The sequence below is a fragment of the Sodiomyces alcalophilus genome (genome assembly GCF_042370955.1).
Source record: "Sodiomyces alcalophilus JCM 7366 unplaced genomic scaffold ACRALscaffold_2, whole genome shotgun sequence".
Lineage (NCBI taxonomy): Eukaryota > Fungi > Ascomycota > Sordariomycetes > Glomerellales > Plectosphaerellaceae > Sodiomyces > Sodiomyces alcalophilus.
In genome coordinates, this window is record NW_027263533.1 from 5,867,077 (window position 1) to 5,894,259 (window position 27,183).

The 27,183-nt window shown below is 53.9% G+C and overlaps 9 protein-coding genes across 9 annotated transcripts; 2 read left to right on the forward strand and 7 right to left on the reverse strand.

Moving 5' to 3' along the window:
* Positions 1-2,858: 2,858 nt before the first annotated feature.
* Positions 2,859-4,991, reverse strand: ACRALDRAFT_2041152 (uncharacterized protein; the record flags this gene model as incomplete). The annotated part of the gene is made up of 7 exons (XM_071021130.1): positions 2,859-3,887; positions 3,965-4,001; positions 4,081-4,308; positions 4,395-4,694; positions 4,753-4,794; positions 4,860-4,892; positions 4,957-4,991. 7 exons carry the CDS (start codon positions 4,989-4,991, stop codon positions 2,859-2,861), a joined length of 1,704 nt encoding a protein of 567 aa, XP_070878194.1.
* Positions 4,992-6,333: 1,342 nt separating this feature from the next.
* Positions 6,334-6,841, reverse strand: ACRALDRAFT_208224 (uncharacterized protein; the record flags this gene model as incomplete). Its single annotated transcript, XM_071022422.1, has 5 exons — positions 6,334-6,346; positions 6,390-6,482; positions 6,512-6,553; positions 6,619-6,742; positions 6,823-6,841. 5 exons carry the CDS (start codon positions 6,839-6,841, stop codon positions 6,334-6,336), a joined length of 291 nt encoding a protein of 96 aa, XP_070878195.1.
* Positions 6,842-7,001: 160 nt separating this feature from the next.
* Positions 7,002-8,324, forward strand: ACRALDRAFT_208225 (uncharacterized protein; the record flags this gene model as incomplete). The annotated part of the gene is made up of 10 exons (XM_071022423.1): positions 7,002-7,029; positions 7,058-7,126; positions 7,172-7,535; positions 7,584-7,646; positions 7,701-7,819; positions 7,864-7,885; positions 7,926-8,034; positions 8,087-8,132; positions 8,166-8,256; positions 8,303-8,324. 10 exons carry the CDS (start codon positions 7,002-7,004, stop codon positions 8,322-8,324), a joined length of 933 nt encoding a protein of 310 aa, XP_070878196.1.
* A 31-nt stretch (positions 8,325-8,355) lies between these two features.
* On the reverse strand, positions 8,356-9,032 carry ACRALDRAFT_208226 (uncharacterized protein; the record flags this gene model as incomplete). The annotated part of the gene is made up of 6 exons (XM_071022424.1): positions 8,356-8,394; positions 8,432-8,573; positions 8,614-8,684; positions 8,738-8,759; positions 8,797-8,886; positions 8,920-9,032. 6 exons carry the CDS (start codon positions 9,030-9,032, stop codon positions 8,356-8,358), a joined length of 477 nt encoding a protein of 158 aa, XP_070878197.1.
* A 3,716-nt stretch (positions 9,033-12,748) lies between these two features.
* ACRALDRAFT_1062213 (uncharacterized protein) lies at positions 12,749-13,703 on the forward strand. The gene has a single exon (XM_071016554.1). The coding sequence runs from the start codon at positions 13,070-13,072 to the stop codon at positions 13,478-13,480; it is 411 nt and encodes a 136-aa protein (XP_070878198.1). The 5' UTR covers positions 12,749-13,069; the 3' UTR covers positions 13,481-13,703.
* A 201-nt stretch (positions 13,704-13,904) lies between these two features.
* ACRALDRAFT_1080702 (uncharacterized protein) lies at positions 13,905-17,285 on the reverse strand. The gene is made up of 3 exons (XM_071019066.1): positions 17,063-17,285; positions 14,265-16,892; positions 13,905-14,187 (listed from the first exon to the last, which is right to left on the reverse strand). Exons 1-3 carry the CDS (start codon positions 17,162-17,164, stop codon positions 14,086-14,088), a joined length of 2,832 nt encoding a protein of 943 aa, XP_070878199.1. The 5' UTR covers positions 17,165-17,285; the 3' UTR covers positions 13,905-14,085.
* Positions 17,286-18,050: 765 nt separating this feature from the next.
* Positions 18,051-19,507, reverse strand: ACRALDRAFT_1075432 (uncharacterized protein). Its single transcript, XM_071018383.1, has 2 exons — positions 19,207-19,507; positions 18,051-19,006 (listed from the first exon to the last, which is right to left on the reverse strand). The coding sequence occupies exons 1-2, from the start codon at positions 19,387-19,389 to the stop codon at positions 18,749-18,751; spliced, it is 441 nt and encodes a 146-aa protein (XP_070878200.1). The 5' UTR covers positions 19,390-19,507; the 3' UTR covers positions 18,051-18,748.
* Positions 19,508-19,844: 337 nt separating this feature from the next.
* ACRALDRAFT_2099743 (uncharacterized protein) lies at positions 19,845-21,035 on the reverse strand (the record flags this gene model as incomplete). Its single annotated transcript, XM_071022972.1, has 2 exons — positions 19,845-20,876; positions 20,994-21,035. Coding segments are annotated over 2 exons (1,074 nt in total), but the record flags the coding sequence as incomplete, so codon positions are not given.
* A 1,427-nt stretch (positions 21,036-22,462) lies between these two features.
* Positions 22,463-26,902, reverse strand: ACRALDRAFT_2098964 (uncharacterized protein; the record flags this gene model as incomplete). The annotated part of the gene is made up of 2 exons (XM_071022916.1): positions 22,463-26,111; positions 26,238-26,902. The coding sequence occupies 2 exons, from the start codon at positions 26,900-26,902 to the stop codon at positions 22,463-22,465; spliced, it is 4,314 nt and encodes a 1,437-aa protein (XP_070878202.1).
* Between the last annotated feature and the right edge of the window lie 281 nt (positions 26,903-27,183).

Sequence of the window (27,183 nt, forward strand, 5' to 3'; positions counted from 1 at the left end):
GTTAGCGGATGATGGATTACGATCAATACGGAGGAACATTGGGTTGTTGGTTGGGTTGCTAGCGCCACACATACCTTGAACTTGAAACGACGCTGCTTTCTCCTTTCCTTTCCCTATCCTGGCTTTGCTTTCATCTCGTTTGAGTGCACAGGATGTACTGATAACAGGACATGTCCACGCGTAGCTACTCTGTAGCAGGAAGTCGAGATCGCGCCTTCTAGTGTGTCGTCTTTGTGGCAGGTGGCTATGTGCCTGTCACCCCATAATCGTGGCGAGTCCGTCTTGGGAAGCACCAGCCCTCCCGCCAGAGTCTCGATCCTGTCTCTTTCGAACCTCCATCTTCTCTGTTGCTCTAAAGAGCTGAAGGCTGATAACTCAGCACCCATCACTATGCTACGTGATCGGGCTAGTTCCGTCGATCATCAAGAGATTCTCGCCCCAAGGACCTCGGTAAGATTCAACCCAGACCGTGATTCCCAGCCTACGGGCGCCTCGGGATTTACAAAGATGGAAGAGGGCTGAAGGGCGGCTCTAGGACAACTACCGTTAGACTGGGCTGCCATTACGAAGTGGCTGTTGCTTGGTGGCTTGGTGGCTTAATGGCACTTCCATTTGGCCTTACTTCGTAGACTCCTTTGGTAATTGAACTTTGCGCGGCCCAAAGTGGATGGATAGATGGCCATCTGGTCGGTCTGGTCCATTTGCTTCCTTCCTCGAAGAATCAAACCTTGATATGCCTAGCCTCGCATTCTTTCCGTCGCCTTCTCATCTCCCCCGCTCCATGTGAACCTCAATTCCATTTCACGACTAGGCGCACGTAGTGCTCCTCGTGCGTCATCTCTTACCCATGTGGCGGTGGCAGCCGGTAAACACAAACCACCACAATAAGAACCGCAACCACCAGCAAACAACAATGGTCGATCGCCGGCCCCTCGAGGGGCCCAGATTCCCCACTAGTCTAACCCACGTATGCTCTGCTTTTTGGAGTCGTACATCGTACACTCACAGCACAGCCCGAATACGTAGACTACTCGATCAACCAGCCTAAGTTCCTTGGCCAGCCTTGGAACGGGCGACATTGGACTCGGGAGGGGGACGATGCCGCGCGCCGGACAAAGGGGGGCGTTGGCTATTCTTAGCTTTTCCCTTGGACGGACGTAGGTACGAAGCTAGGGTGAGGAGCTAGATACGCCTCGTGCCCTCTGTCGTAACACGCCAAGATCGGGCCTTGCATAAAAGCAACCTGGACGGACCGACGGGACAGGCGACTCCTCCGGAAAGCAAAGCAGATGGATAGGGAGTGGGCGGGACGAGAGAAGGACGGAATATTATCGAGTATTTTTCTGTTCTAAATCATTTCAAAGGGTACCCAGACGGTCAATATTCTCTGGAGGTAACTGGGTCAAATGACGGACGGATGGATGGATGTACTCGGTAGGCCACGCCGGTCTCGGCGCACTCGAACACGGATAAACTTGGGTTCCACCGACTTGCCGCTCCGAAGTACATGTACGTTCCCGTGGAATTGTATACACACCTAGTCGCGTGTACGTACATAAGGCCAATGATTTCAGGCTGCCTACCTACCTTGTATTCTCGGTTGAGAGACAACAACGGAAACTACGAAGTATTTGGGCACATAAGAACTGATGGGAGGACTTTCTCTCCTCATAGTTGTACTTATATTATTATATATTACTTCCTCAACTGATACGACGCAGTCAAAGATGACCTGAAAGTCGTACAGTAACGCGGACAACTATGAACATCCCCGACATGAGAGTCCGTCCCTCACCACCATCTGCTTTCCATGTCCCATGCCATAACTTTTTTTTTGGAAAAAAAGAACAATGCCAAATATGCACGCTCTGTCATTGCGAGAAATCAAACCCATTAAACGCCGTCCAATGCCAAATGTTTCTTCCGTCCGCGTGAAGAACCAAGCAAAAATGATTACTTAACGCCGATTAGTTGGTCAGACGGCTGCTCTCGCCGAAAACAAAAAGCTGACACACCGATGCTTTGTTTTTTCGGTTCCAAAAAGCAAGTCCTAACCTGGCCAATGTACGATATCTTTTTTTCGCTACCATCCGTAAGGAGCGCATGTGATGTCTATAGATTTCGGTGGTATTTCCGGGTCCCCGAATCGTAATGTCGTCATTAAGGAGTGAGTATATGCAGATAGAGATATGCAAAGTTGGGTATCGTTATTCGTCCGGTGTGTCCGTCAAGGAATGTCTAAAGTGGCGTATCATGTATAATACTAGTAAGGAGTGTCGTGAGTATCCGGAAGTCGGCGTCCAGGTGCATTTGTTGTACAAAGGAATGTCGTGCAAAGGTCTGCCCGAGTCTAGCTCAGGTTCCTCGCGGGTATCGTCAAAGGAGTGTGGTCGTACATTGGCGTAGAATTGGCGTCCCAAGGTATTAAATAAACGGTACGGTAAGAATGAGGTTGAGCGATCGAAAAAGAATAGGAAAAAAAAGAACAAAGACCGTTAGAATCATTAAATGCGCTCCGCTTGTTGACACAGGACATGTGCGGCGCTTGGCTGCTCTGGTTTCGTTTCAGTATGGCCTCGAGGCAAGGCAGCAAGGCAGCTTGTGGGTGAAAGGCGAGAGGCGTTGAAGTGCATTGGCTGGCACTGCATCCAGATCCAGGTTGTTGTCGAGCCGCTATTGATGCCTGTAACGGGAATAGGCACATCGGAAAGAGCATCATGCCGAGCTGTTCGGGATGGCGAAACAATGACGGACGCTGTCGAGTCGGAGTCGTTGTGATTCTGGCCCGGCGGTCGATCATCGTGCCCAGTCAGATGCCCAAGCCGGGCTGATACAATCGCACAAGGGCCGGCAAGGTTCTAATTCCACACGGGCTGGAGAGCCGAGACGAACCCGACGCCATGGCCGTTCGGTGACCCGCAGAACATGTGACCGGGTGGCATGCCGCTCACGTCGTACGTCCCGTAGTCGTCCGACTCGCTGTAGTTGACGGAACCCTCAAAAGTGGACGAGGCCGGGCTGTTGTAGCCGCCGTAGCTGGGAGAAGGAATGCCGAGATACTGTTGGTTGGGATAGACCGACAAATTCAACGGGCTCACAGCAGCGGGCGACGGCGGCTCGGTGCTGACCATCGGCAGAGACTCCTGGCTGTAGCTAAAGGTCGGATTGCTGCCGTACGGCAAATGTGATGCCTCAGCTACTGTGGGCAGAGCAAGATGGTCCCCAGCGATGAAGCCTGGAGCGTGCGGGTGGTGCATCGGGGAGAACCACGGTGAATGTGCAGGTTCACCCAGGCCAATCCGAAACCGGAAGTCTGTAACCGTCTCTATGGGGAATTGCATCAGTTTGAAGGGCGTGTGGAGGTCGGTATCGTGTGGATTGGACAGGTTGATGGAATACAGGCGACGGTAGATGTCCTCCACTGGTCCGATGGAAAGGTTCCCGAAATAGGCAGCCCCAATCTCCGGGAAAAGACGTTCCATGAGGAGCGCGACGGTATAGTAGTACGCGATGGTGACCAGCGAGGTGGGCGTGACTCCCTTCTCCTGGAGGCACATGACAGGCAGGTAGAAGAGCCACGTCCGGAGCGGCCGCAGGCGTTCGAACTGGTCACCCACCGATAGGTTGAGACTGACTTTCCGAGAGCCCTTCAGGAAGCCTATGAGCTGCTGGATCTGCTTGGAGTCGGCTTTCCGCTGCTTAAGGTACGCCTCGACCTTCTGCAACTGCTGCAGTGTCCGGGTAAGGGCATCGAGGTCCTCCTTGCGCGGCTGGCTCGGTTTGTGCTCCGGGCTGGGGGAAGGGGGCGCAGTTGGGTAGGTGCTCGTCTCATTGATGAGGTCGTAGAACTGCGAATTCCGGCTCCAAGGGCCCATGGCATCAATGACCTACAACCGGATATGTTAGCCTATTTTGTCGCACAAAGCGCTTGTATTTCCCGGCGCCGGAAAGGGCAAATAATTACCGAAGAGGTTCCCTGCATCAGCTGCGTCCAGCTCCGCCTGTAACATCACGTTAGTGAGCCGTGCCAAGGGTCCGGCCGAGCGACCGAGCGCAAGGCTTAGCACAAGGGAAACTCACCAATCAGTAGCTTGCCACGACAGGACGAGCGAGGCAGCGAGGGTGGCATCCGATGTCTCCCACGAGAAGGTGCTGACGGCCTTTTGCAAACCTCCCAGGGCCCGGCCACGGTGCTCATATGCCATGTTGCCCACGATGGGACAGTCGGTCAGGGAAGCGATGTGCATAGCCGAGAAAGCTAGCAGCGACTCCATGACATAGCGATGCGTTGATCCGAGGTTGATGATGCTGCCCACTGAGGTCAGTCCTCTGGTTTCTCCCCTGGGGAAATTTGGTAGGTTGGCGAGAAGCGCCATGTTTTGTTGTGCACTTACGCTGGGATATGGCGGGTCCAGATGGTGAAACCATTGGCACCCAGACACTCCATCTGGTTGCAAATCGACGCAACATGGTAAATGAGCCTGAGTTCCTCGTCCGTATAGCTGGCCGGGTTAGGAGCCGAGCTGATGTTGAGGTCGCGGAAGGGGAAGATGCCGGTGCGGCGCCAGTCCTTGATGGACTCGACGACTTCGTTTGTCCACAGCAAATCGGGCTTGTCGGGGGTGACAGAGCGTCCGTGAGGCGCAGGCATGTCATTGTAGGGGCACCGAATCTTGTGCTTCGTGCAGTTGCGACTGATTTCCAAAGTTAGCTGGCGTAGCGGAGCTGGTTGAAGCAAGAGAATCGACTCACCATTGTGGGAAGCTCTCGTCGCATCGAATGTGTCGACGTTTGCTACACACAAACTGGGTTAGCCGAGATTGAACGCTCCCACCGTGTACCATGTAAAAGATACATACCAGGTATCGCAGCCCTTGCGAGACTTTGTATGGCTAAACCGACGGCGACGTTAGTCAGTTTTCCTGCCTAGACTTTCGAGGGATAAGCAGGCCATACCTTCGACGAGGAGGGCCACCACCAGGACCAGCCATTTTTTTCTTCTTTTGTTTCGGAATGGTCGAGAAGCGAACTGAACGAAGCAAGAGGTCAGCCGCAGGTGCTTGGTACACCACTATGTCCCATCCTGGAAGAAGAAGACTCACATTAAGTATACACGGACAACAGGGGCCGTGTATAAGGTGAGTATTAGGTAGCGAGCGTAGCGTCGTGGAATAACAAGGAGATGAAAAGCGAGAGCGACAGTGGTAATCCACAGATCGACCTGATGTTAGCTTTGGATAGGAATCTGGAAAGCCAAGCGCTGTCCCTGTTCCGTGATGCTGATGGAGAATGTGAATTGAACGTTCCGTCTCCTCTAGCTTGTTTCTCCTCCGGCGTTGTCTTCTCTGGTGTTGTAGAAAGCGAGAGTGTGCGGTGGTGTGTCTTCGAGGCTTAATTTATCGCATCAAAGCTTGCAACAGAGCTGCGTGAAGCCTCTATGGCGAAGAGGTGTCGGTGGCTGCTATAGGCTGCAACGGGAATAACTTTGCAATGTCTCGTAACAGTAGCTAGAGCAAAGAGCTTTGATGTCGACTCGAGATGTATACGACGGTGCCAGGTCTTTGTCGCTATGGATCTACTTTGGGGGGGGACTTTCTGCAACGAGATCGGTCGAGTACAAGAGGGGAGGGATTCTATGCCTGAACCAAAGAACAAAATAAAACAAAAACTGCAACGCAAAAGCGAATGACAGGAGTCGACGAGGACTTCCTAAAAGGTGGGTAGGGGGGAGCGAGTGTGGGCGGGAGGCGAGCGAGAGACAGCAACGCTGATGATGTCGAGCAAACGATGTGGCTGCGGAAAAAACGAGGGCGATGCAGAGGGTTGGGGAAGCTGGATACTTAAATACACCGAAGGGTCAACCGAGTGAGAGGAGTGACAGACAGCAGCGGAAGAAGTACCGTCCTAGGAATGCCCCGCATGGGCCAAGACCTGGAAAGCACATGCACACCAGGTGCGCCTGAGACCCTAGCTGGTGGGTCTTGGCCGTGGACGGATGAGGTGGGTGGTGTGAGACGCGTGTGTCCAGATAGGTTCAGAGCACTCCTACCTATCATCATGCCAATACCTCTTACTTTGAACATGGTAAATTACGTACGGGGGGAATGCCCTGTGAAAAAGCAATGCAGCAATGCCAGAAGCAAAGGTATTCAACAGGACTGCCTGATCCAAGTTGTAAGCCATGCAAGAGCCCAACCCAAACACCACCATCTCAGCCCTTCCCGGTCATAAGACCCCCACGAAACATGCATCCGTGGCAAGCCCCGACTGGCATTGAAAATTGACAATTCTCATCACCCAGTAGGTTCTGATCTGATGATTTGGCCACTCTATCTACTGGTAGCCGCTACATGGGGAGGCATCATCGTGATAAAATCATATGTACGTACGTACGCATTCGTCTGAGCGAACGAAATACACCCAGCGTCGTAGGCAATTCAGATGTAATTTTCGCCTCCACTACCACGAGATGGACCGGGTGCCTGGAGGGCGCATTGTCACCGGGACACACGTTTGATAATACAGGTGTTTGGTGGTGGCGTTTCCACGGTATCTTAGCGTAGGCGAGAGTTTTGTGTACGAAGTAAGTGCCCAGAGCTCAGAGCTTTTCTAGTGTACGAAGTAGTGAATTTGAGGGCTCGTGGTCCTTTGGATGACCTCTCGACAAGGGTGAAATTGCAGTACTGTTTCTTTCCTTTGCTTCTTTCCCCGTTTCGAGTATTGACTATGGGCGGACAATCTACTATCTAGAGTTGGTCATCATCGTGGCGATTTGGTCGGCCGGGGAAAACTAGGGCGGGCAAATGGTTCCCGAGGCATCACGGCTGATGACTTGGTCCATCAATGCCATTATTAACCTTCTTGTAGTGTATTTCTCTCCGGCACCAATCTGCCGCTCGCGATAAAGGGCTCTAATCCAAACAGAGAGGTACTAATGCGCTGATCTTCCCCTAAAAAACAACGCCCCTTAACTATCGCGTCCCTTAAGGCTTGGAGCATACATGCTCTTGCTGTACTCCTTTTTGGGAAGTACCTAGGATGCATACACTTGCGGTAGTGTTCGTTATGGTCTTATCGCCCAAACGAACGTATCATTATGACGGAGTCGCAGCTGGCGAGAAACTTTGTTCGCGGCACCTAAAAATGGTGGCAGTGATTTGCTTACACTCAGTTTTGGGCCCGTCCTATCAAAACATGGGTTCCTTTTTAGCGTGGGAGGAGAGACTCGCGACTTCATCTCTCACTGCCGGCTTCCTTTTTCTTTCTTTCTTTTCTTGTGTTTCTTTTTCCCGTCTCAAGTGGGATATTCCGTGGATCCGGGGCGCTGGGCTAGGAAAGCGCCACGCCAACTCAATTCATGTACGGGGTACCTACCTTAGTATCTCCGACTCGTGGACCAGTACCGACACAGCATCTCTAGAGTCTAACGAGAAACGACAAAACTACCAAGGCACGGAGCCGACAGAGCATTCCAAACTGCACCGAGATATGATTGGGATGATCTCAGTCTCCGCATGCCTCCAGGCGCCCCATTCGTGGCCGGATGCTCGGAGTAAGGCCCATTGAACTAGACACCACTGAAGTCAGACATCAGTCGCAGAAAACCCATCTGATCCTTTTATGGGTTGCGATACCGAGTCCTCAAGGTACGGGTACGCGTAAGGAGCTATCTTCTATACAACGTACAGCGTAGTGCATAGGGTACCGGGCGGCGAGGGGACGCGCTTAGCATCGAGTAATATTCTTTCCAGCCCCGCCATCACTGAACCGACGACACTAAGAGTATATGGTATGAACATTACAGTCGGTATACATTTTCGTTCAAGCGCTTTATTCTTACTCGACGACTCATTGACCCAACAGCGGTTTTCTACTACGACAGTAGGTGACACCACCGCTATTCATTGGGGCTGTGTACGTTGTAGCTGCTGTGGGACGTACAGGTCGGGGAGCCAATCGGGGCGCCTGTATGTGCCTAGGGTGCGGCAAGGATCAGACAAGGTGCGGCAAAGCGGAAAAGTCAATTACCTAACAGTCTGGAGGCCGGCGGCCGTTAGACCGCCTTTGTGCTTAGTGCCCATCTTAGCGAGGCGCCTGGCTTGAACTTACACATCCCGAGGAATTTGGCCGAAGTGCCCTTCTTTAAAAATCATGACAAAAATGAGGCGCAAATCGCTGCGAGGAAGAAGTAATAGTGGTGGCGCTTGTTCCCTTGCATTTTTACACCTGCTTCCGGTGCTACCCAGGCAAAGTTGAGTGGATAATCATGGTAGGCTAGTCTCGTCGCCCCTGCTGATGCAAGTGACACGGGACACGACGACTAAGAGCGAAACTTAACAGTCTGTTCCGACTGACCTACTTTGAGGCTTTTTTTCCACCAAGTACATGTGTCGTCTGTGCAACTGGGCAGCTTAAAGTGCTGCTAATCAACTCTCTTGCTTCTTGGAAGTACTGCAAAGTAGGTCACCAACATTTGGCCAGGGCCGGTGAACTTGCATCTTGTGGATTCATTCTGGTCATCACGAAGACATAGAAACGCGAGAATTAAGTGCCGAGTGGCTACATCTCGCATCCTAGGAAAACCGCGATGCTATATCTTTTTATGGCGACTACGTGCAAGCTCCCGTTGAGTGCGGATTCAAGTAGAAAGCCTCGGTGGCTTCATGGATAACTGCGCAAGATGCCTGTGGCACAGCGTCATGTGGCCTAGGGCCCCGTCGACCTTCTTCCGAGTCACTTGAAGCATCTGATGAGATTTCCTTCAAACATCCTCAGACGATTAAACACACCGCCGACATTACCATATAAATTAGATGATCCTGGAGGTCTTCGAGTCCGGCGAGGCTGTCATTGAGAAGGATGGCGATTGGGCTGTCAACTTGTCCACTCCACCAAACCCATGATCAGATAGGGAGTCACTTCTGCAAGCAGCCGAGCTTTCCTCGACATGGTGATACCGAGACAACTTTAATCCCGGCAGGGATATCTCGAGAAATGGTCGGGATCTGCGTGATCGGAAATAGAGACGGCATCCTAACGTCGCTCCCTCGTGGAAGGCGGCAGAATCAAAGAAGGAGTTCTTAGGTACGACATGAACAGTGCGGCCCCTTTTTCTATCGAGTGTATAAGTTCAAAAGGAGTTGTGCGATTCGAGCGTCCGCCATCTCTGCGGATTGTTCGTCGACGAGTTCAGGAACCCACCAAATGGGAGATCGTCTACAGTCCATCACAGCAATGGATGTGGACTACCGGGACATGTTCTGGTCTATTTTGATTTGCATGATTCGATGACTTTTTTCCGCATGACATCTCACCGTATGCTGGATGAAGGACGTCGGCCGGACCTGGTTACTGGCCTCGTTGCACCTTTTCATTGTCGAACTTCCCTGCAGGATGAGGGATCGGTCGCGTTGCCCGATTGCTTGAAGGCTGTTGGCCAACGACCGAGGTTTTATCCATGTGCGTACCGACCTGATACTGGAACCCCCTTGAAATTGAAATGACCGGTAGGACCCTCTACATCTGCCACGGCGCCTGCAAGGACACTGTGGCCAGCCGGGGTACAGCGGGTGTAGAGTAATTGTGACGACCACGTTCGGCAGTCATAGCGGTCTCCAGAAAACGACTCCCGGCCGTACGACGCCAGATGCAAGCCCTCGGAGGACCGAGGCGAGGGAGAGAAAGACAGGGGAGAGACAAGACGGCCGACGCACGTCTTCCAAACTGCCATCCGAGCTAGAGGAGGGAAACTCTGGGAAAAGTAGTGACTATTGCACTTCATTTCGACGACGGTCGCAACGACGGATTTTACAGTCTTGTTCTGTGAAACATTCCTTTCTCTTGGTTTATTATGTCGGCAAGTCGGGTCGACGTGCGTCCTTCGTCCTTCAAACCTGGATTTATGTACGCATTGTTTTCAGAGCCTGCGACAGCACGGAAGACGGGATAAGTCAGATGTTGCCAAATAGACATATATGCTCGTTGACTAGGTGATAAGAGCTGTACAACGTACTGTCGCTATGTTGATGTATCTTCGTCTTTTTTACGTCTTCAATTATTTTTGTTTCTTTTTAGTGGAGTGGGGAATGATGACGTTCGGTGTGAAAATAGCCAGACGAGGCAGTCACCCACCAATAAGCACAGAGTAACCCAGTTCCATCGCTGCTCGACCCCCAATCATAAGGCGAGACCAACGTGGCTGTGGATGTCAGGACAGACCCAATCCTGTCGTTGTCGGCCATTCACATAGAGTCTTGGCATATTGATAGCCGGGATCAGATTGTCTACCTATGAAGTACGCCATACTTTATTCGGTATAGAACATTTCTATTTTCGAAACACCAAGGCCAGGGGGGTGAAGGAGGTGACAACAGCCAGGACTGGCAAAAAAAAAAAAGTAAGGAAAAAAAGTGCACATTCGTTGTATTCGTACTGCAGTCTTCACAACATACAACGTACAGAGTTGAGAAAGTCTCCCTTGGAAACAGGTTTAAAAGTCCCTTGGACCGTTCCGTTGGGAATTATAAAATTCGGACATTGCGTCCGCCGGTCAGTACGAATATGTATTTCTCGAGGGATCATCAACCCGAAGACAAATCTGCGTCTCGACGTCTGGTAATGCGCCGCCTGGCGTGGGATTGGGGCTGAACCACCGCCACTTCTACTTGAATGTGGTGATTACGTTACTGTATCTGCATGCTATTCTGATACCACTATAGGTTCACGATTTTGAAGTACGTTGTGTGTTTAGTATGTTTATAGCATCTTTGAGCGGACTGGACGCTAGATGGTACGGAGTAATTTCTCCATCGTGTATTATATAAACACCATGGGATTTCAGCATGGAGGTCCCATGCGTACATACGAATAGGAGTTATTGGTAGGGCTCCCATGGGAAGGCGGACCAGTCCGACGTGTTCGTACCTAGGTACGTTGTACGGACGTTGTACATAAATACCTTGATTCTTTCAAGTGCGTGGTAATATTCGGCGGTAATAAGCCCGAGGGCTTTCAAGGTACTTCTATGGGAACAAATCCACAGGCCAAATAGAGCATGCTACAGCAGTCGCATACGAAATACGTTGTATTTTCAACAAAAGCCCTAGCTGAATGCCGCCGTACGAAGCACCAGGGTTATTCGTGGCAGGCCCATAATAATGCAGCAACTTGGCAACATGCTCCGTGCACAGTACACATACAACGTACAACGTACAGTGTATATTGGGCATTGGTCACAGGTTCAGCAGTGCCCCTTCCACGCAGCTTGGCATGCATCCGGCCTGGTATTCTTTCGCTAATTATAGAAACGAAAAGAAACAAACCAGCCAGATCGGCAATGGTGGCTCACAGCCGTTACACGTGAGGACGGAGCACCGGTGGGGGACAGAACGGCAGAACGACAGAACACGCGGGTTAAGTATACATTGACCCTTTGATAGATCGCTTAATCCAATCGTCCGTCCTTTTGTACTCAATATCAGGTCTCGGCACATCGTGGCTATTCCAAACTAAGACGATATCGTGGGATCAAGAACCACTAAGGTGAAACTTATGGATTGGACGAGTAGTGGTACTAAAAGTATTTCCAAATTGACCCGGGTTTGCTTGTATGACGTCGTTTTGCCGAAACCCGTTCCTAACTTAAGCAGCCACTGCTGATTTTGCGTTTATTTTATCAAAACGGTGTTACAACAACGGCCGTTCGCCCGGTCTGCCTCTTGCGATGTACGGCATTGGATACTAATTACCTAAACCAATATCTGACCCCGCGATCTATCCTCATCGGGGCTAAATTATATACCCAACCAAGCTGGGTTCTGTTCCGACTGATCCACGTGAGGAAGTTCCAAGGTTTCCCATCGGCGGACGACGCTCTTGGGCTTGAGTGGAGAACACCGATTTTCAAGCCGCTACGCGAACGTTCCGCGGCAGCAGGGTGAAGTGCCTCTGAAAAAACTTTACCATCTCATAGTGTCCTTGGGTGCATACTGGACACATACGGAGTTTGCATAAAGGTCCTGACCATGCGTACAGCGTACTCGGACATGCTTGAACCATCCATCGGCGTGACCGTGTGGCTGTCTTGTACTTCGTACGTGTGACATGGGCCCCCCTTTCCTTCGGGTAACGTGTCATCGAGACCGCAAAATATGGTACAATTATCCCACCAAAAAGATATGTAAGACGGCCTAATGTTGAGTTATTCTACGTACATCCTTCGGTTTCTACCGTAGATTTTCCCGTCTTGCAAGGGGGTGGGTGTAGCGATAGTCTTGGGTACGTGAAAGTCGGCATTTTCAGACTCTCGACTCGATCAGCTTTTAACTCAAACCAAGTCAACGGTGCCGGCTTGGCCTTGGCAACGGCTGAGCGACAGAAATCCTCCGACTACGTACCCCATTTTGTCATTTTGTCCCCCGAAGCTCTGCCGACTTTTCTTTTCCTTTTTTCCTTTTTTTTTTTTTTTTATCAACTTCTTACGCACTACGTTGTATGTACACTATCTGGGAGCGAACCTCGGCTGCAAACGAAATCCCCACACTATCCATTCTCTCGGCTTTCTCCAATCACCAGTGTGATGGACCCTTGCGCACTCGGCCTCCCACCACACGCGAACATCGTCATATGGCGTGAGGTCCCCCCCGGAAATACCGTTGGAACTCAGGAGCGCCAAGTCTTCCTTCAGGTCCGAAATCGCTCTCGGATCCGACGAGAGAATCTTGACTAACAATTACCACCGTTACTGAATGCCAGACTGAACGAATCTAGAAACCGAAGCTTTACACCCCTCTGTGACCAGTCGTATGGGTCCCCGTGACTACCGCGTCGTGATGTGACGGCATCTCTCCGCCGAGTCGCGTTTCCACTTCATAGCCAAGATGGCCAACGACCCGACGTACCAATTCACATATTCCCAGGTAGTATCCTCATCGACCGGCTGCCGCACGCGTCATAATGGTATGAGTCTTAGTGGACTCCCCAACCCATCATCGGCTGGGACGCTTCCTCTCCCGAAGATTCATATCGGAACTGGTTGGGACTGGTTCTGGAATTTGGGACTATTCGGAACATGGGGACGATGGTCACTGGTCTCCATATGTCCACTCACACTACAACAACGAAGCATAAATACACAACTAGGAGACTGAAGGGAAAAGACCTCGGAGACGAAGTGCATAGTTCTGCCGATAACCTGTTAGATGACGATAGTCTATATCCTGGCATACAAGAGAAGCTCCGAATGGAGAAGATCCGCGTATCAGGCTTTCTACCTCCGTCTTGTTCATATGCTTTGAAAGACCCTAGTCATCACCCTCGCCGGTCTCCGAGTTACAGTACCTCCTATGAGGAATATCATCAAGAGCGCCTATGTGTGTGTGTGTCTACTCAATACCCCGATTCTCCTGTTCTTCTGTTCTTCATTGGGATTGGGAGGATGGTACTGCTGGTTGCTCGAAAATACGCAGAACGGTTTGTATAGGCCGCGCAGCCTGAGCCCGTCAATCTACCTACAAGATCAAGCCAATCGGCAAAGAAGATAGCTATCTACGTACGCTTCAAGCGTTTCTCCCGATGAGATCGCTCCCATTTCCCTGACCGGCCGAACCCAGTCTTGGCGGCACATTCCCATCCGCCTTGCCCTTGATATTTCCTCCCGCACACCTCTTTTCGAGATCCTCCCCGTCAAAAATGTGCCCCCCCCCCCCCCCCCCCCCCGAACAGCTGTGCCATTGTCGTATTATCCTCCCCAAGCACCACCGAGGATGGGACCCAATCTAGCCCACGAGCGCTCCCAATGTGTATTCATGACCCATCACATTCGTATAACCCCCTCGGCCCCTAGTTCCTGGCTCTTGCCCCGGCCGAATGCCGGAAGATGGCATCCTTGCATGCTTCCCACCTTCCCAGACACGCCGTCAAAAGCACGAAATCTTTTGGTAATGCACCTTCACCGAAATCCCCCACCCCCTACAGATGAAATTTGCCATGTATTGTTGCTCCTAAACGCGGTCGCTTTTGATCGTTGGCGTGCTCAAGACGTAGCCATCTAATGGCTGTATTCGATTTCAAAGTTGGCCCCAAGGATTAGAGGGCGTAGTGTGTACGGATGGCTTCTCGATCCGCTGGCTGCATTTGCCCGATAAAGTCGTCGAAAGACGGTATGAGCTGACGGTAGAGATTCAACACCTAGGGGATACGAGTTAGCCGAGAGAAGAGCCCGCTACGCGCGGTGTGATCAGATGGGGGGGGGGGGGCCACCATACATTCTGGAAGACATCATGCAACTCCTGTTTGATGGGGTTCTGAAGATTCAGATCCCTGTACCTTGCGATTGCGACGAAGAACTGGGGAAGGGCACTTTCCATTGCCTGCGGGTTCTGGCCCACCACCATGGTAAAGCCCTGGAAGGCCGTGGCTTTCTCCTCGGACGATTCGACCCCTTCCATGACGTTGAGGAAGTCTTCGGCAAAGGTATGCAGGAGAGGCGCCAGCAGCTCGTGGTTGTGGAGGCCCAGCCGGCCCAGGGCAATGGCCGCGTTTTCTGTGACGGCGTGGACGACGCCGGGGTTCGATATAATGTCGACCAAGCGCTGCAGCAGCTCCGGAACAAAGGGCACTATCGCCTTTGTATTCTGCATGGCAATCTCGCCGGCGGACCAGCAGGCGTTGTTGACAACGCTGAACCCGCTGTCCATCTCCTCGTCGACGATGTTGTCGAAATCCAGTTGCTTCAGCAGAATCGGGAAGATGTTCGGCAGGTGGCCCTCGAGCTGTGGGAAGACGTATCTCGCGCAGTCGCCCAGGAGCGCATATGCGGACTGGCGGACGTCATCCTGCGGATCTTCCAGGCAGAAAGTGAGGAGCTCGAAGAATGATGGCACCGATCCCGCCACCAGTTCTTGGGCTTTCCGCTCCTCGATCGCCTGGATGATGGCGCTCAGCAAGTCGAGACTCGTGACGAGAAAGTCCTTGTCGGGCGATTCCACCCCGGGGCTGTTGGTTGCGTGGAGGGCCATCTCCAGATTGGCGTGGATGATGTTGATGCAGCGGGAGAAAATCGGCTGCGCATAGGGCGAGAAGGAGTCGTTCAGGGCCATGGCGACGTACGACAGGCACTCGAGGAGAGGGAACAGCTCCCGAGATTGGTCGGTCACCTTCTGGTACCGGTCGATAAGAGCCGGCATCAGGATGTCGACAAAGTCGGGGCGCGCCAGGAGGGGACCGATCTGCTCGGCGAGGGTCTGGACGCAGTCGTAGAGGATGTACATGTTCCTGTCCTTGTAGCGCTGGAAACAGAGGACGAACTGCTGCAGGATGGGACCGACGTACGGCTTGAGGACCTGTCCAGCCTGGTCTTCTAGATTGGCAAAGGCCGAGGCCGCGGCTTCCTGGACCTTCTTGTTCCTGTCGACCATCTTGCGCAGAATACCGTCCATCATGGGTTCGAAGAATCTCGATTTGGCGTTCGGATCGTCGAGGGTAGCGGCCCAGGAGGAATAGCGGCCGAGCGTCCAGCAGGTGATCTGCCTGACGATGGGCTCGGGGTCCTCCAGGAGGGTCAGAAGATAGGGGATGAGCTCGGGCAGGTGCGGGGTGACGGCGTTGATGGCGCCTTCGGCGACGGCTCCGAGAGCCAAGACAGCCGCCTCACGGCGCGGCCAATCCTCGTGCTTGAGGTTGGTGGTGAGATAGGGGAGAATGGCGGTGAAGACCGGGTCTTGGAAATCCCGCGCGAAAACGTCGAGAGCGGCGGCCGAGCATTTCCGGACGGTCCACCTCTCATCGGGGTTCTCATCCCCGTCATCATCAATTTCCCCGTCCTCGAAATCATCATCGTCCATACCAGCAAGTTTCTCGTAGGCGTTGTTGTTTCCATTCTGCGCCGATTCCGCCGAGGCCTCCGGATCACTCGCCGCCGCTCTGGCAGCTTGTTTCTTGGCAAAAGCCGGCTTGATATCCTCTTCCTTGTCCTCCTCGTCTTCGTCGTCAGAGGCACCGCCCAGCAGAGCGATGTCCTCGCCGCTGTACACCATGCTTTCCAGGAGGACGGGGATGATCTTGTCGAGGTAGGGCAGGAGCGATTTCCACAGGTCGTCGTGTTCGCCGACGGCCAGCCAAAACTCGGCGGCCTCGCAGGCCAGGTCCTCGTCGTCGCTCTGCTGCTGGGCGACGATGTACTCGACGAGGCCGCCGATATGGGGCTTCAGTTTGTCGGAGCGAGCCTCGACGAGCTGGACAAGGGCGTGGCACACCTGGCGGCGGACGTCCGGGTTGCTGTCGCTGGCGAGAACGAAGAGGTGGCTCAACAATAGGTCGATGTTGTTGAGCATCGCTTGGGACTTGCGGGGGATGAAGACGTTGACGGCGGTGAGGGCCTGGGCGCGGACCTTGGGCAGGGGGTTCTTGGCGGCCTCGATGAGCTTGGGGAGGAGGACGTTCAGGGGCCGCTCGCCATTGACCTCGCGGTCTAAGACTCTAGCATTATCCTCGCAGATCTTGGCCATGGCTGCCATAGCGCCCTCCTGGGCCGCGTTGGAGACCTGGCCGGATTCGTTGGAGAGCAAGCTCAACAACTGTGGGAGCAGGTCGGGCCAGCTGAGGAGACCACCCTTGCTTATGATCTCGGTTGCAATGTTTCCGGCATAGCTCCGGATCTGAGGGTGGGCATCCTGAATACCCATGGGCACGGCAAGTTTGATGAGGGCCAGGCTGTTTTCGGGAATCTGCTTGTAGCCGGACCGAATGTTGTTCTTGAGCATGATGGCGGCGGCAGACCGGACGAGATGGTATTCTTCGGGTCGGCATGGTACACCAGCGGGGACATCGGAGCTCGAGAAAAGGTAGGCGAGGTAGTTGTTGATATCGGGCGACGACTTGGCTTGCGCAAGCATCTAGCGGCAGGGACGAAAGGACAGAGTCAGTTACTGCGACGTGGAGAGATGGATGTGTAGCAAAGTAATTTATATGGTGATGTTTTTCCTCTCTCTCCCTCCATCTCTCTCTCTCTCTCTCTCTCTCTTCTGTTCATGGTTTCGTTACTGAAAGACAAAAGGTTTCTTACAGTCTCAGCCTGCTTGCGCGCTGCCTTGTCGAAGCCGCTCAGGGAGTCCTTGAGACATACGGCGAGCTGGCTCAAGGACTCCGGGGCTGGCTGCCAGGACATGTCTGGGCGCGGGGTGATGGAGAGACGGACTAAAGGCGGCGGGCGATGTACGGCGTCTGCTCGTAAGGATGTTTATATATATATATATATATATATATATATATATATATATATATATATATGTGTATATATTCGAGCCGGCGATGGGCGAATGAGGAAAGCCTCAAGATGGATGTTGGCGTAGACGCCTACAAAGAGGCTGTTGGTCGCTTTGTGCGGGCGGCGTTGGATGTTCTGGCTTGCGACCTGTTGAATATGGTGGGGGTTCTTGGTCTGCTTCCTTTTTTTGCGGGCTATCTGAAGTGGGTGGGCGTGGCAGTTTGGTGGGTGTGACCGTGACCGCCCGGGGTCCTACCTGTCGTCCCTGTCGTAGCCAGGTACCTCCATGAGGTAATACGGGGAAATGCAATGATGGCGAATGCTGTTGGCGGGGTTCTAGCGAAATTGTTAGGGGAGTACGACCCTGAGAAGGCACGAAGTACACTGCTGTAGCCAGAATTACCGTGCAAATCAATTCATTTTAGACGACAACGTAAGGACTCATAAGGTCACAGCTAACCAAGGCGCAAAACGTTCCATTTACGAAGTACGTGGACCATCTACGAACGTCTACGTACACACAACGTCCATGGGCCTTTCAACGCTGAGCTGTTCAGATACAGATGCAGCGCAGCGCAGCGTCTTTGCCCTGGAAAAATAGAGCGACCGCCTAGGTTCTCACCCGTAGTCGTGCTCCCCAAGGGGAAAACGTAACGAGGTGACAACCTGTGCAACAAGAAAGCGGCTTCTCATCCTGTTCGCGTGTGTACGGATATATGTACCATCAACTCCATCCCATTGGCACTGTCACGGAAAACGGGCCAACGGGTCAGGGCAATCCGAGCAGGCGACAAACTGCGCAGCGTAACGCGTATCCATCGAAATGAGATTAGGATTTGACCGCCTGGCATTGTCAGGGCGAGTGGCCTACGCCCCATCTAATCTGCCTGTTCCCATTCCCACACTCCTGTTGGGAGACATATGCCGTGGCTGACGGCAAACGGCATTGCGGCTTCCCTTCCCACAGCCGCCGCTACTTCGTAGATGGTGTAACCCGCCCTTCCCGGCCCATAGTTCTGTCTCTGCCATTATCAACATCATCATTATACCAGCCCTCTGATCCGTGTGCTGATGTCGCTTTCTTTCCCTGGCTGAAATGGATTTTGATGGGTTCTCATGATATGGCATCGTAACAAGCAGATGTTCAGATATCTGATCACCAGAGTTGGCGCCAAGGTTTCCCCTTGGGTCGACCATTGAAAAGAATGTTAGGTGAAAAACATCGCCCTTGATGCGTGCTTAGCCGAGCCTTGGGGTCTGTATCGTCATAGCAACTGCCCTGTCTCATGTCTGGTCTCGGCGTCGCACCGAGCCGGTCCCGTTGAATCGCCATTTGTTCCATCCAGGTGCCTCCTGATTGCCAGCAGTTGGCGTGAGACGAGAGGTCCCGTCTCCCGAATCGCAGGGGGTAAAAAGGTAGAAACAAATCTGCGGCAGGAGACAGAACAACCAAACCAAGCTCCAGATCCGGGGAGATTCTTTCCTTTACGCGCCGTCCATCAGGGGCGGGTCTCTCTTGACATGCTTTAGCCTGTCGCCCACTACGCCGACCACCCGCTGAAAGACGTCCATCTCCTCCTCGACAGTGCCGCCCTCGGGGCAGTTGGCGAAGGAGGCACTGTTTCCGACGTAGACCGGCATGCCAGAGCGCCGGGCAAGGAGCTTGGCTATGCGCGTGGTAAACTCGAGCGTCGGCTCGTGAGAGTACAACGCGGTCGAGATGGGCTGGGTAGGGTTGAGGCGCTATGGATTCACCACCCGTTAGACATTTTTTGTTTATTTTATTTTTTTGGTCCGCGGTCAGCTTGTCCAGCTAGGACTCAGGAGCAACGCGGCACAAGTCCCAACTGAGGAAATGCTCAGCGGGTCGGTCACCCGTATGCGTATGTTGCCCCGTTGATACATTGACAAAGACAAGTCCGGCGACAGCAATAAGTACTTACGTCGGGTAGGGCATAGACGAACGAGCCCATGGCTGGTGGCGTGGTTGGCTCATCTTCGCTTCTGGTTGTCAGGAAGAGGGTGATGGATTTGGCTCTGACGGTGAGGTGGATGTATACGCGAGTGTCGAGAGACCGAGGAAGGGGTATGGAAACTTGTAGGGGTTCGTTCTCCATGATCTCCATGTTGGCTATTTGGTGTAATACGCAACGACGGTATGTGGTAAGTGATCGTGTTGGAGTTTGCTTAGGACTATGGTGTGCCTAACGTCATGTCCAATGTGAGAGCAGGTGGTACTATGGCTGTACCTTATCGTCACTTCGAAACGCTGTGTCGACACAGTACGCACACACCATAAGCACCTTCCTTACCTTGGGTACCTAAAAATAAGGTAGCCCCAAGCTTAAATACCTACTGTGTGTAATACTTCGTTTGTACCCCTCTATTATGACGAGACGGCGATGGTCTTGGCCGCATACCTCAACACCATCCCGACTTGAATCAAAGGTTTTGAAATACTACTGCAGTCGCAAATCTAATGTCGACTTGTCTTGTCTATAAGCTTCTAGAGTTACAGATATTATACAATTACTACAACATGCTTCCAATGGCATAAAGCGAACAGCATCATGCCTGATGCTCACTCAAGCCGTTCCGACCCCTCCTTTACTCCGTAGCCTAAGGGGTCATCTGTGGACTTTCCGCCAGGCGATTCCCGAGGATTGTCATCCCATTCCTGGTGTACCATCCTGCGGGTAAAAATGGTGAGGAAACCCCCGCCGCCCACAAGGTTCCCGACCTTGGGTCGACAGACAATGGCCTTCTTCGACTTCCCGACCTCCTCCTCCGACTCATCCTGGTCTTTCTCCGGGACCGTCTCCCCGCCGCTCTCCCGAGCGTACTTCCGCGGCATCACGCTACGGATATCCCACTCCCGCCCTCCGACGCCGTCGTGGAACCCTTCCGACCAAGTCGACGACGGCAGCTCAATCACGCGGTCCATGTATACCGGCTGGGTCGACTCCTCCGCCCACACGACCGCCTCGATGGCCTGCGTAATCGAAGGGGTGAACATGACCAGTTTCCCGTCCGGCCGCAGGGACCGAACTACGAGGTCCGCGTGCTCGGTCGCCGACGGCAGGTCGAGGACGGCATGCGCGAGGAACGGCTCGCCCCCGCTCTGGGCGAGACGGGACTCCAGATACGACCGGATCGTGCTGACGTGGAAATCAATGTCGAGCAGGTACTGTGCGCGGCGGAACTTCCGGATCACCCCGTGCGCCTGGCGGCTTGTGGACGGGTTGATGTCTAGGGTGTGGACGACGGCGCGGCGCCGGGAGAGGTACGTCTCGAGCTGGGCTTGGAGGTCCGGTGACGAAAAGTCCAGCTCGTGCGGCATCGGCCCCAGATCCGGAGACGTGTCGGTCGCTGTGTCTCTAAGCAGCCGGCCCTTGGCGTAGGGCGCAGCGCAGAGTGCTTTCCGTAGCTCTGGCGGAACCGGTGGGTTGGCGCCGTGGAGGGCCCTCGCCAGGTGTAGTGTGAGGCATCCCATGCCCGTACCGGCCTCGAATATCTCGACGGGAGGTGCCGCATCGGCCTCGGGATCCTCCCCAGGGACAGGGAGATTTAGGTCTAGCATGGACACGATTAGGGTCGCATCTTGCGGGTAGATCTATTCCGTCCTGTGGTCAGACAAACAAACCCAGTAATTTGGCATGGGCCGAATTGGTCTGCCCCCCCCCCCCCCCCCCCCCCTTCGGTATTTCTTTTACGAGTAGGAAATCCGTACCGGTGTCGCTACGCGTGGTGTGTTCGTCACATATTGGCCGAGCGATAGTTCATGGAGCCGTACGTTCTTGCCCTTGCTATCTGTCACGGCGCTGGGTAGGCTCTTTCCGATGATATCGGATCCCTGAACCGTCGCCCCGTAGCCAATCTTGATCTCAGATTCCGGACGTATGGGAGGAGAGATGATGCGTTTCGAGAACCTTTTTGGTCCTTTTTGACGAAAAAGGATCACATCGTGTTCTGCGCCATCCAGCCGTGAGCAAGGAGAAAAGAACCGAGGCCGTAGACAGGGAAAACACACCTTGCACGACGTTGGAAGAGTACCGTGCTTGAAGAAGGGGTCCTGGGACAGCACTTGAGATGCCTTTGCTCCTTCTGTAGGCCCTGGAAAGCATCATTGATGTACACGAGAAAACGAAAACGGTTTGCGAAAGCCACAAGTAACGGCGGCCCATAGTGTACATCATCGAAGGTAGTTTTAGTGGGTCGACAGGTACCTGGATCGGTATCCGTACTGTACTTCGTACTGCCCACGGGTTTCTGACGGTAGGTACTTACATCATACTTGGCAGCTACATATCCACCGTCGTGCGAACATGGAAGTAAAGTGAAGTCAACTGCCTTCGCATTAAATATCTTCTGTGTGCATAGGAAGTTTGAGATGCTCGCAGTATTTATAAAAAATAAGCGTTATATAAGTGATTAAAGCAGGATAGGTATTGACGGTAGGAGGGTATCTCGGGCCATGCCATGCTGCATCGCTGCATCCGTTACATCGTGGGACGCATTCAATTCGTGAAGAAAAGAAGAGAAGAAGAAAATAAAACAATCAAAAACCGCTCGCTTATACATGTAATCATTTCACCATGCGTCGTCCCCAAAGCCGAACGTCTATCCGTCACTCCCCTCCTGCAACCTGGCTCGTTGGTCATGTATCGAAGAGCATCCGTTTCCATAAACCCATCGAGTTTACGCGCTGACATTTCTTGGGATCATGTACCATCGCCTGCGAGCCAGGCGAGATTCGAAGAGAATAAGAAAAGAAGGAAGAAAAAGAGAAGAATGGAAGAGGTGCGACGGCCCAGCCTCGCGTCCATCATCCGTCGAAATATTAAAACCCATCCTGGTCGTTCTTCTGAGTCGAGCCCAAGAGATCATGATCGTGTCATGAATCGGAAACGGAGTGTCGAAAAAGCCAACCAGTGGCAAACCGAGATCCAACTGCCCAGCCGATTGTAAAAGGGGATTGTGTCGTAGCCGTACCGGCCGGTGTACTCCGGATATGTGATATAAGATGGGGTGAGAGTGTGAAAGTGTGAAAGTGTATAAATAGGGAACGGCGAGGTAGAAGCCTTGAGAGTCCTTGAGTTGTCGCTGAGCTGGCCTCGGAATCATCTGGTTCGCCAATACGTTCGAACAAGCAGTCGTGTCTGGCGAGTGAAGCCGTGCTGTCCTATCGCCGCTGTAACTTTAAATGCTCGCCACACGCGTCCTCTCAGGGATACGAGCATGGCACACCATCAGCTTCAAGCTTGTCCCCCATTCCTCGCACTCGGCCAGCAGAGCTCGATCGTCCCATATGCTCTTGTTCTTGTCAGTGGTTCCGCTACCAGCAGCGCTTTCGTAGCAGCGGCTGTACCACCAGCGACCCACTTTGGCCACCATCTTGGTGATGTTTTCGTCGGCCGCTTCGCTGTTATCGTTCATCATATCGGCCAAGCTACGTTGGTCCCTCGGCCCCTTTGCGCCACGGGTCGTCGGCTTCGTACCTTCGCCCGGGGCCCTCTGGACAATGCTCGCTACGGGAAGGCCGACGCGGCAAGTCTTGATATCAGTGAAGCCCTTCTCCCCAAGCAGACGCAGGATGAGATCGGAAGCGGAGCTGAGAGTGATCTCGGGTGACTTCTCATGGATACGTTCTTTGATGAGCCGCCGTACTGTCCGCCGGCCCCGGTTGCCCATGTTGTTCAGGTCGACGTCGAGAATGGAGAGCTCGATGTAGCCACCGGGCTTGAGCACGCGTCGAGCTTCCGTCACGATGTTGCGGTAGTGAGACTCGGGGGCCGCAGTCGGGAAACGGTACACTACCGACGTGAAGCTTTCGGGCCCAAATGGGAACTTGTCCAGATGGGAGACGTATTGGACTTGGTGGTGGTTGGGTGGGCTGAGAGGGAAGTTGGTCGAAGTCCGGCGCTCGGGTGACAGTGGTGCCCGGGGAGACATGTTGAAAAAGTTGGCGGCGGGATACGTTTCTGCTGCGTAGAACGACCAGTCGTCGTTTCCAAGCCCGTCGATGACTAGGATGGACTGCCGCCTCTTGAGCGACCCGACGTCGGGCGCAAGCTCGTCCTTGGCTGGGCTGAAGAGCACATGGCCGAACGAGAGCCATTTGCTAACTGTCATGGACCCAATGCGGAGATTGACTTGCGCAACGGCCGTCTCATCGCCGGATGATCTACAACTGCTGCTGCTGCTGCCCGATTTTCCCGAAACGCGAGATGCGCCGCTGTCCCTCCGCTGGGATGGGCTCGAGGGCTTTTGATCGGGGTGGTCACTGGCTTTGCGGTTCAGCACCGGCTCTGAGGTGGAAGAAGGTGCACCTGGTGTATCCTCGGACTTGGCTGCAAATGCGGTCCCGATGCCCTCAGTGCTGGAATCTGTGGCAGTGTTCTTTTTTTCCACCCCTTTGGTGGTCTGGAAGCTCGTAGCTGGTGATTGCGTGATGGTGGGAGATTCGAGAAGTTGTGTATTCTTTCTTGACACGCTGCTATCGTAGCTCTCGGGGTGAAACGGTATTCCCATTGAAGACGCCGTAGGCAGAGCTGTGGGCAACGGGACATCTTCGATCAAGTCGTTATACTCGTCCCATATCTCGTCCTCTACCAGCGGACCGGCGTTATCTGGGACACAAACCATAGTACTAGCCAGGGGGGGAATGTCGGAGCAGCCGGACGATGAACTCGTCCCGTCGTAGCTCTGGTTTGGGGAAAAAGCGAGGAATTCTTCGTCCGCCTTGATCATTGCACCCTGACACTGCACAGCCGACTGAGACTCTGCGCCAGGCGCCGTGGATATCACCCTGGTGAGCTGCGGAGTAGAAGATGTTGGCTGGCTTGGACCTGTTGCGATCGACTCGGAGTCTACGACCGTCGGGTAAAGTGGCTTCTGGCAGCTGATTCGGTTGAATGGCCGAGAGAAGCTACGCGACGAAGCAAAATCCGCCCTGGTACTGACAACCTTGGGTATTCTTCCGACATGAGGCAACCGGCTCGGCTTCCCCGGGCCGCGCCTGACAACAGGCTCCGGTGGGTATCCCTCGGAAACACCGTCTTCGGCTGCTTGCTTTCCATTTGCCTCATCCTGCAGTGGTCTCTCCTGAGCTGACAGGTTTCGTGTGGAGAGGCCGCCGATCGCGCCGCTCCCTGAGCGAGACGAAGTAGTATGAAGACACCTGGGGCCAAGCGCCGGTGGGGTCGGGACGTCAAGTGGCGTATCTAGAACATATGTGTCTCGTAGGACGTCATCCACGGTTAGTGTTTCGTTTTCTTCTGGCTCCGAGCCGTCGAGCATGGCGTAAAACGGCATGGACATGGGCTTTTGTTGAACGACCTTCACTGTTGCAGCCACCGGTTCGGGATCTTTCGTCTTGGGAGCTTGCTTTGTGCGGCTGAAAGGGTTCCAACTCCGTGGTGATCGCCCCCTCTTCGTCAGCTTTCGGGGAGACGTGGCTGCTGGGCGCCCACGGTCAGCCTCCTTCGCAACCCCCGGATGAGAATCGTCAGAGAACACGCTAGTGTCTATACTGGTGACCGACGGGGATGTGATTCCAGACGTGTTGATGGGCTTGGGAACTCGGAACGGAGCTTGATCGGGAGACGTTCTCAATCTCTGGACCGACCTCCTGAAAGCCAACGTTGACTTCATGACTAGTGCGTCCGAATCACTGCTATCAGACGGCCTGCGATGATCCACAGCGAGCTTCGGACCTCGCCGAACAGCCGGCGTCCTCGAGGCAGCGGGCCGGTTCGGACTCGAGGTAGTTGATATCTCCGACTCTCCCCTGGATTCCAGGCTTGGGCGACTCAGTAGTGAGCTTTGGCTGCTGTCGGTTCGCACGAGGCCTGAGCTCGCATTCCTGTTGTCGATGACTTCTCCTCCGGAGATGATAACGGGATTGATGCGCTCCAGGAGAAACGGATCCATGGGATGGTTGCTGCTGAGACTCTCCTGTGACGCCCCTGTACCAATATTCCCGTGGCTTGCACCGAAGGAACCGCCACTCCTTCTCCGAGTAGCACCAAGTCGCCCGTACCCTTCGTGGCCTGTGCCAGCAGCTGGTCCCTTCCGCGGGCGCTTATCTTTCTTCTCGACTTGAGACACTTCGCGGTCAGCGGTCTTGGCCCGTCGTCCAAAAAAAGGAAACCGAGTGTTGAATGCAGAGGTTTTCGGGCTCCGGTTAGGGGTTGAGTGGCCACTTTCCGCTTGACTTGAAGTTGTGCCCACCACGGAGCGCGAAACGGGCTTTGGCTCCCTCGGAGCCATCGGGATATGAGGGGCTCTCTCCCCTTGGTTATGGAATAATGGGTGCGACGAGACTCCTTGGGACTCGGAATCCATGACCTGAGCCTCAGTACTGTGTCTCTCGTTTCCCAACGAAATGGGAGAAAGATTGCTGCGGATAATAGGTGGAGGATCGTACAGCTGAGACGGCGGGTTCGAGACTCCATCCCTGCTGGGACGGATGGGATGGGTTCCCTTTCCCGTGCGACCAGAACTGGAGTTCTGCCTGCGCGAGAGTGGGAGCCTGGAGGAGGGTGGGAAGTTCATGGACGGCAGGGCTAGCTCCAGAGATGATATCTGACCTTTTTCGTCTCGTCCTCTCTTACCTTGCTGAGACGCATTCCGCGGTGGTGGCACGGGGGGCTCCTGAGCGACTAATTTCTTCTGGCCGGTCCCCTTGCTCGTCCTATTTCCATCCCGAGATGTAGCGCTTGAAGACGAAGAAGTCAACGACTCACGCACAGCCGGTAGGCCTTGGGGTTCCGCGGATATGGAAGCCGCCTCATTCGAGACGCTACCAGCTCTTCGGCGTGTGACGGGTAGCCTGGCCAGAACCGGACTGAGTTGTCTCTGCTTATTCTGAGGTGCGAAGCGCATGGGGCAAGCCATGCCCGGTGATTGTGATAACATGGAAGTCGGAGTCGTGTCACGACTATATGGTCCCGGTCCGGGAGACTCGGAGAACCTCGTAGAAGGGCTGGCACTGAAGATACTCAGTTGACTGCTACTTGTTCCCGAGTAGGCCGGAGTCGGGGGCGGAAGATCTTGCGTGGCTAGTTTGTATGGAAGCTCAATGCTCGGCCCATCGTGCGAGGCGGCAGGGCCAGGCACGATAACACTGTAACGGTCAAGTTCGGGGTAGATGGTGACCGTGTGCGCTTCGGTCTTGGGTGGCTCCACCGTGTGTGTGACTGGGATTTCCACTGGACATTCAGTGATGCCGCAATCCAGGTGCAGATTAGATGGGTGGTGTTCGTGCGAGGCCTGGGAACGAGGGAGGGAAGACGTGGAACCTGTTCTCGAGGAGGTGGTGTAGGATAGGTCACGCGAATGGGTGGTGTTCCGAGGAACCAGGGATTTCTTCCTCCGTAGGATATTCCGAGACCACATGGAGGCTTCGTCAGGGGACGACGGCCTGGCGATGGTTGACGTCGACGTTGTGACATGAGAACTGCGCGCCTGGGCCTGGTGAGCTCCGGCTGGCCGGCCGGATGGAGTAGGGATCGAGGGACGGCAGGATGTGACGTTCGGCTTGCTGAGATTGGGTATCTTGGACTGATACTGCGGTTGCTGCTCCGGTATGAAATTTTCTCCGCTTTGCTGTGTGAATGACGGAGAAGCTGCCGCCATGTCGGGCATGACGCCGTTTGCGCGTGATCTCGCAAAGTCGTTGGGCCTCCGAGGCAGTCCTTGACCCGGTCTGATGGCCGCCATGGTATCCTGGGGTTGGAGGCAAGGAGAGGATAAGGGTGGGATAGTTCGAGCATAGTCCACTTTGTCTTAGGAGTCCATTGCGGCTGCTGTGCGGCCAAAGAGTGAACCGAATCTCTTCTGAGTACTGAGCGTGCAATAGTGATCTCACGCTCCTTGACGTTCTCCCGTCTTCAAGGGCCCAACTGACCAGATAGCAA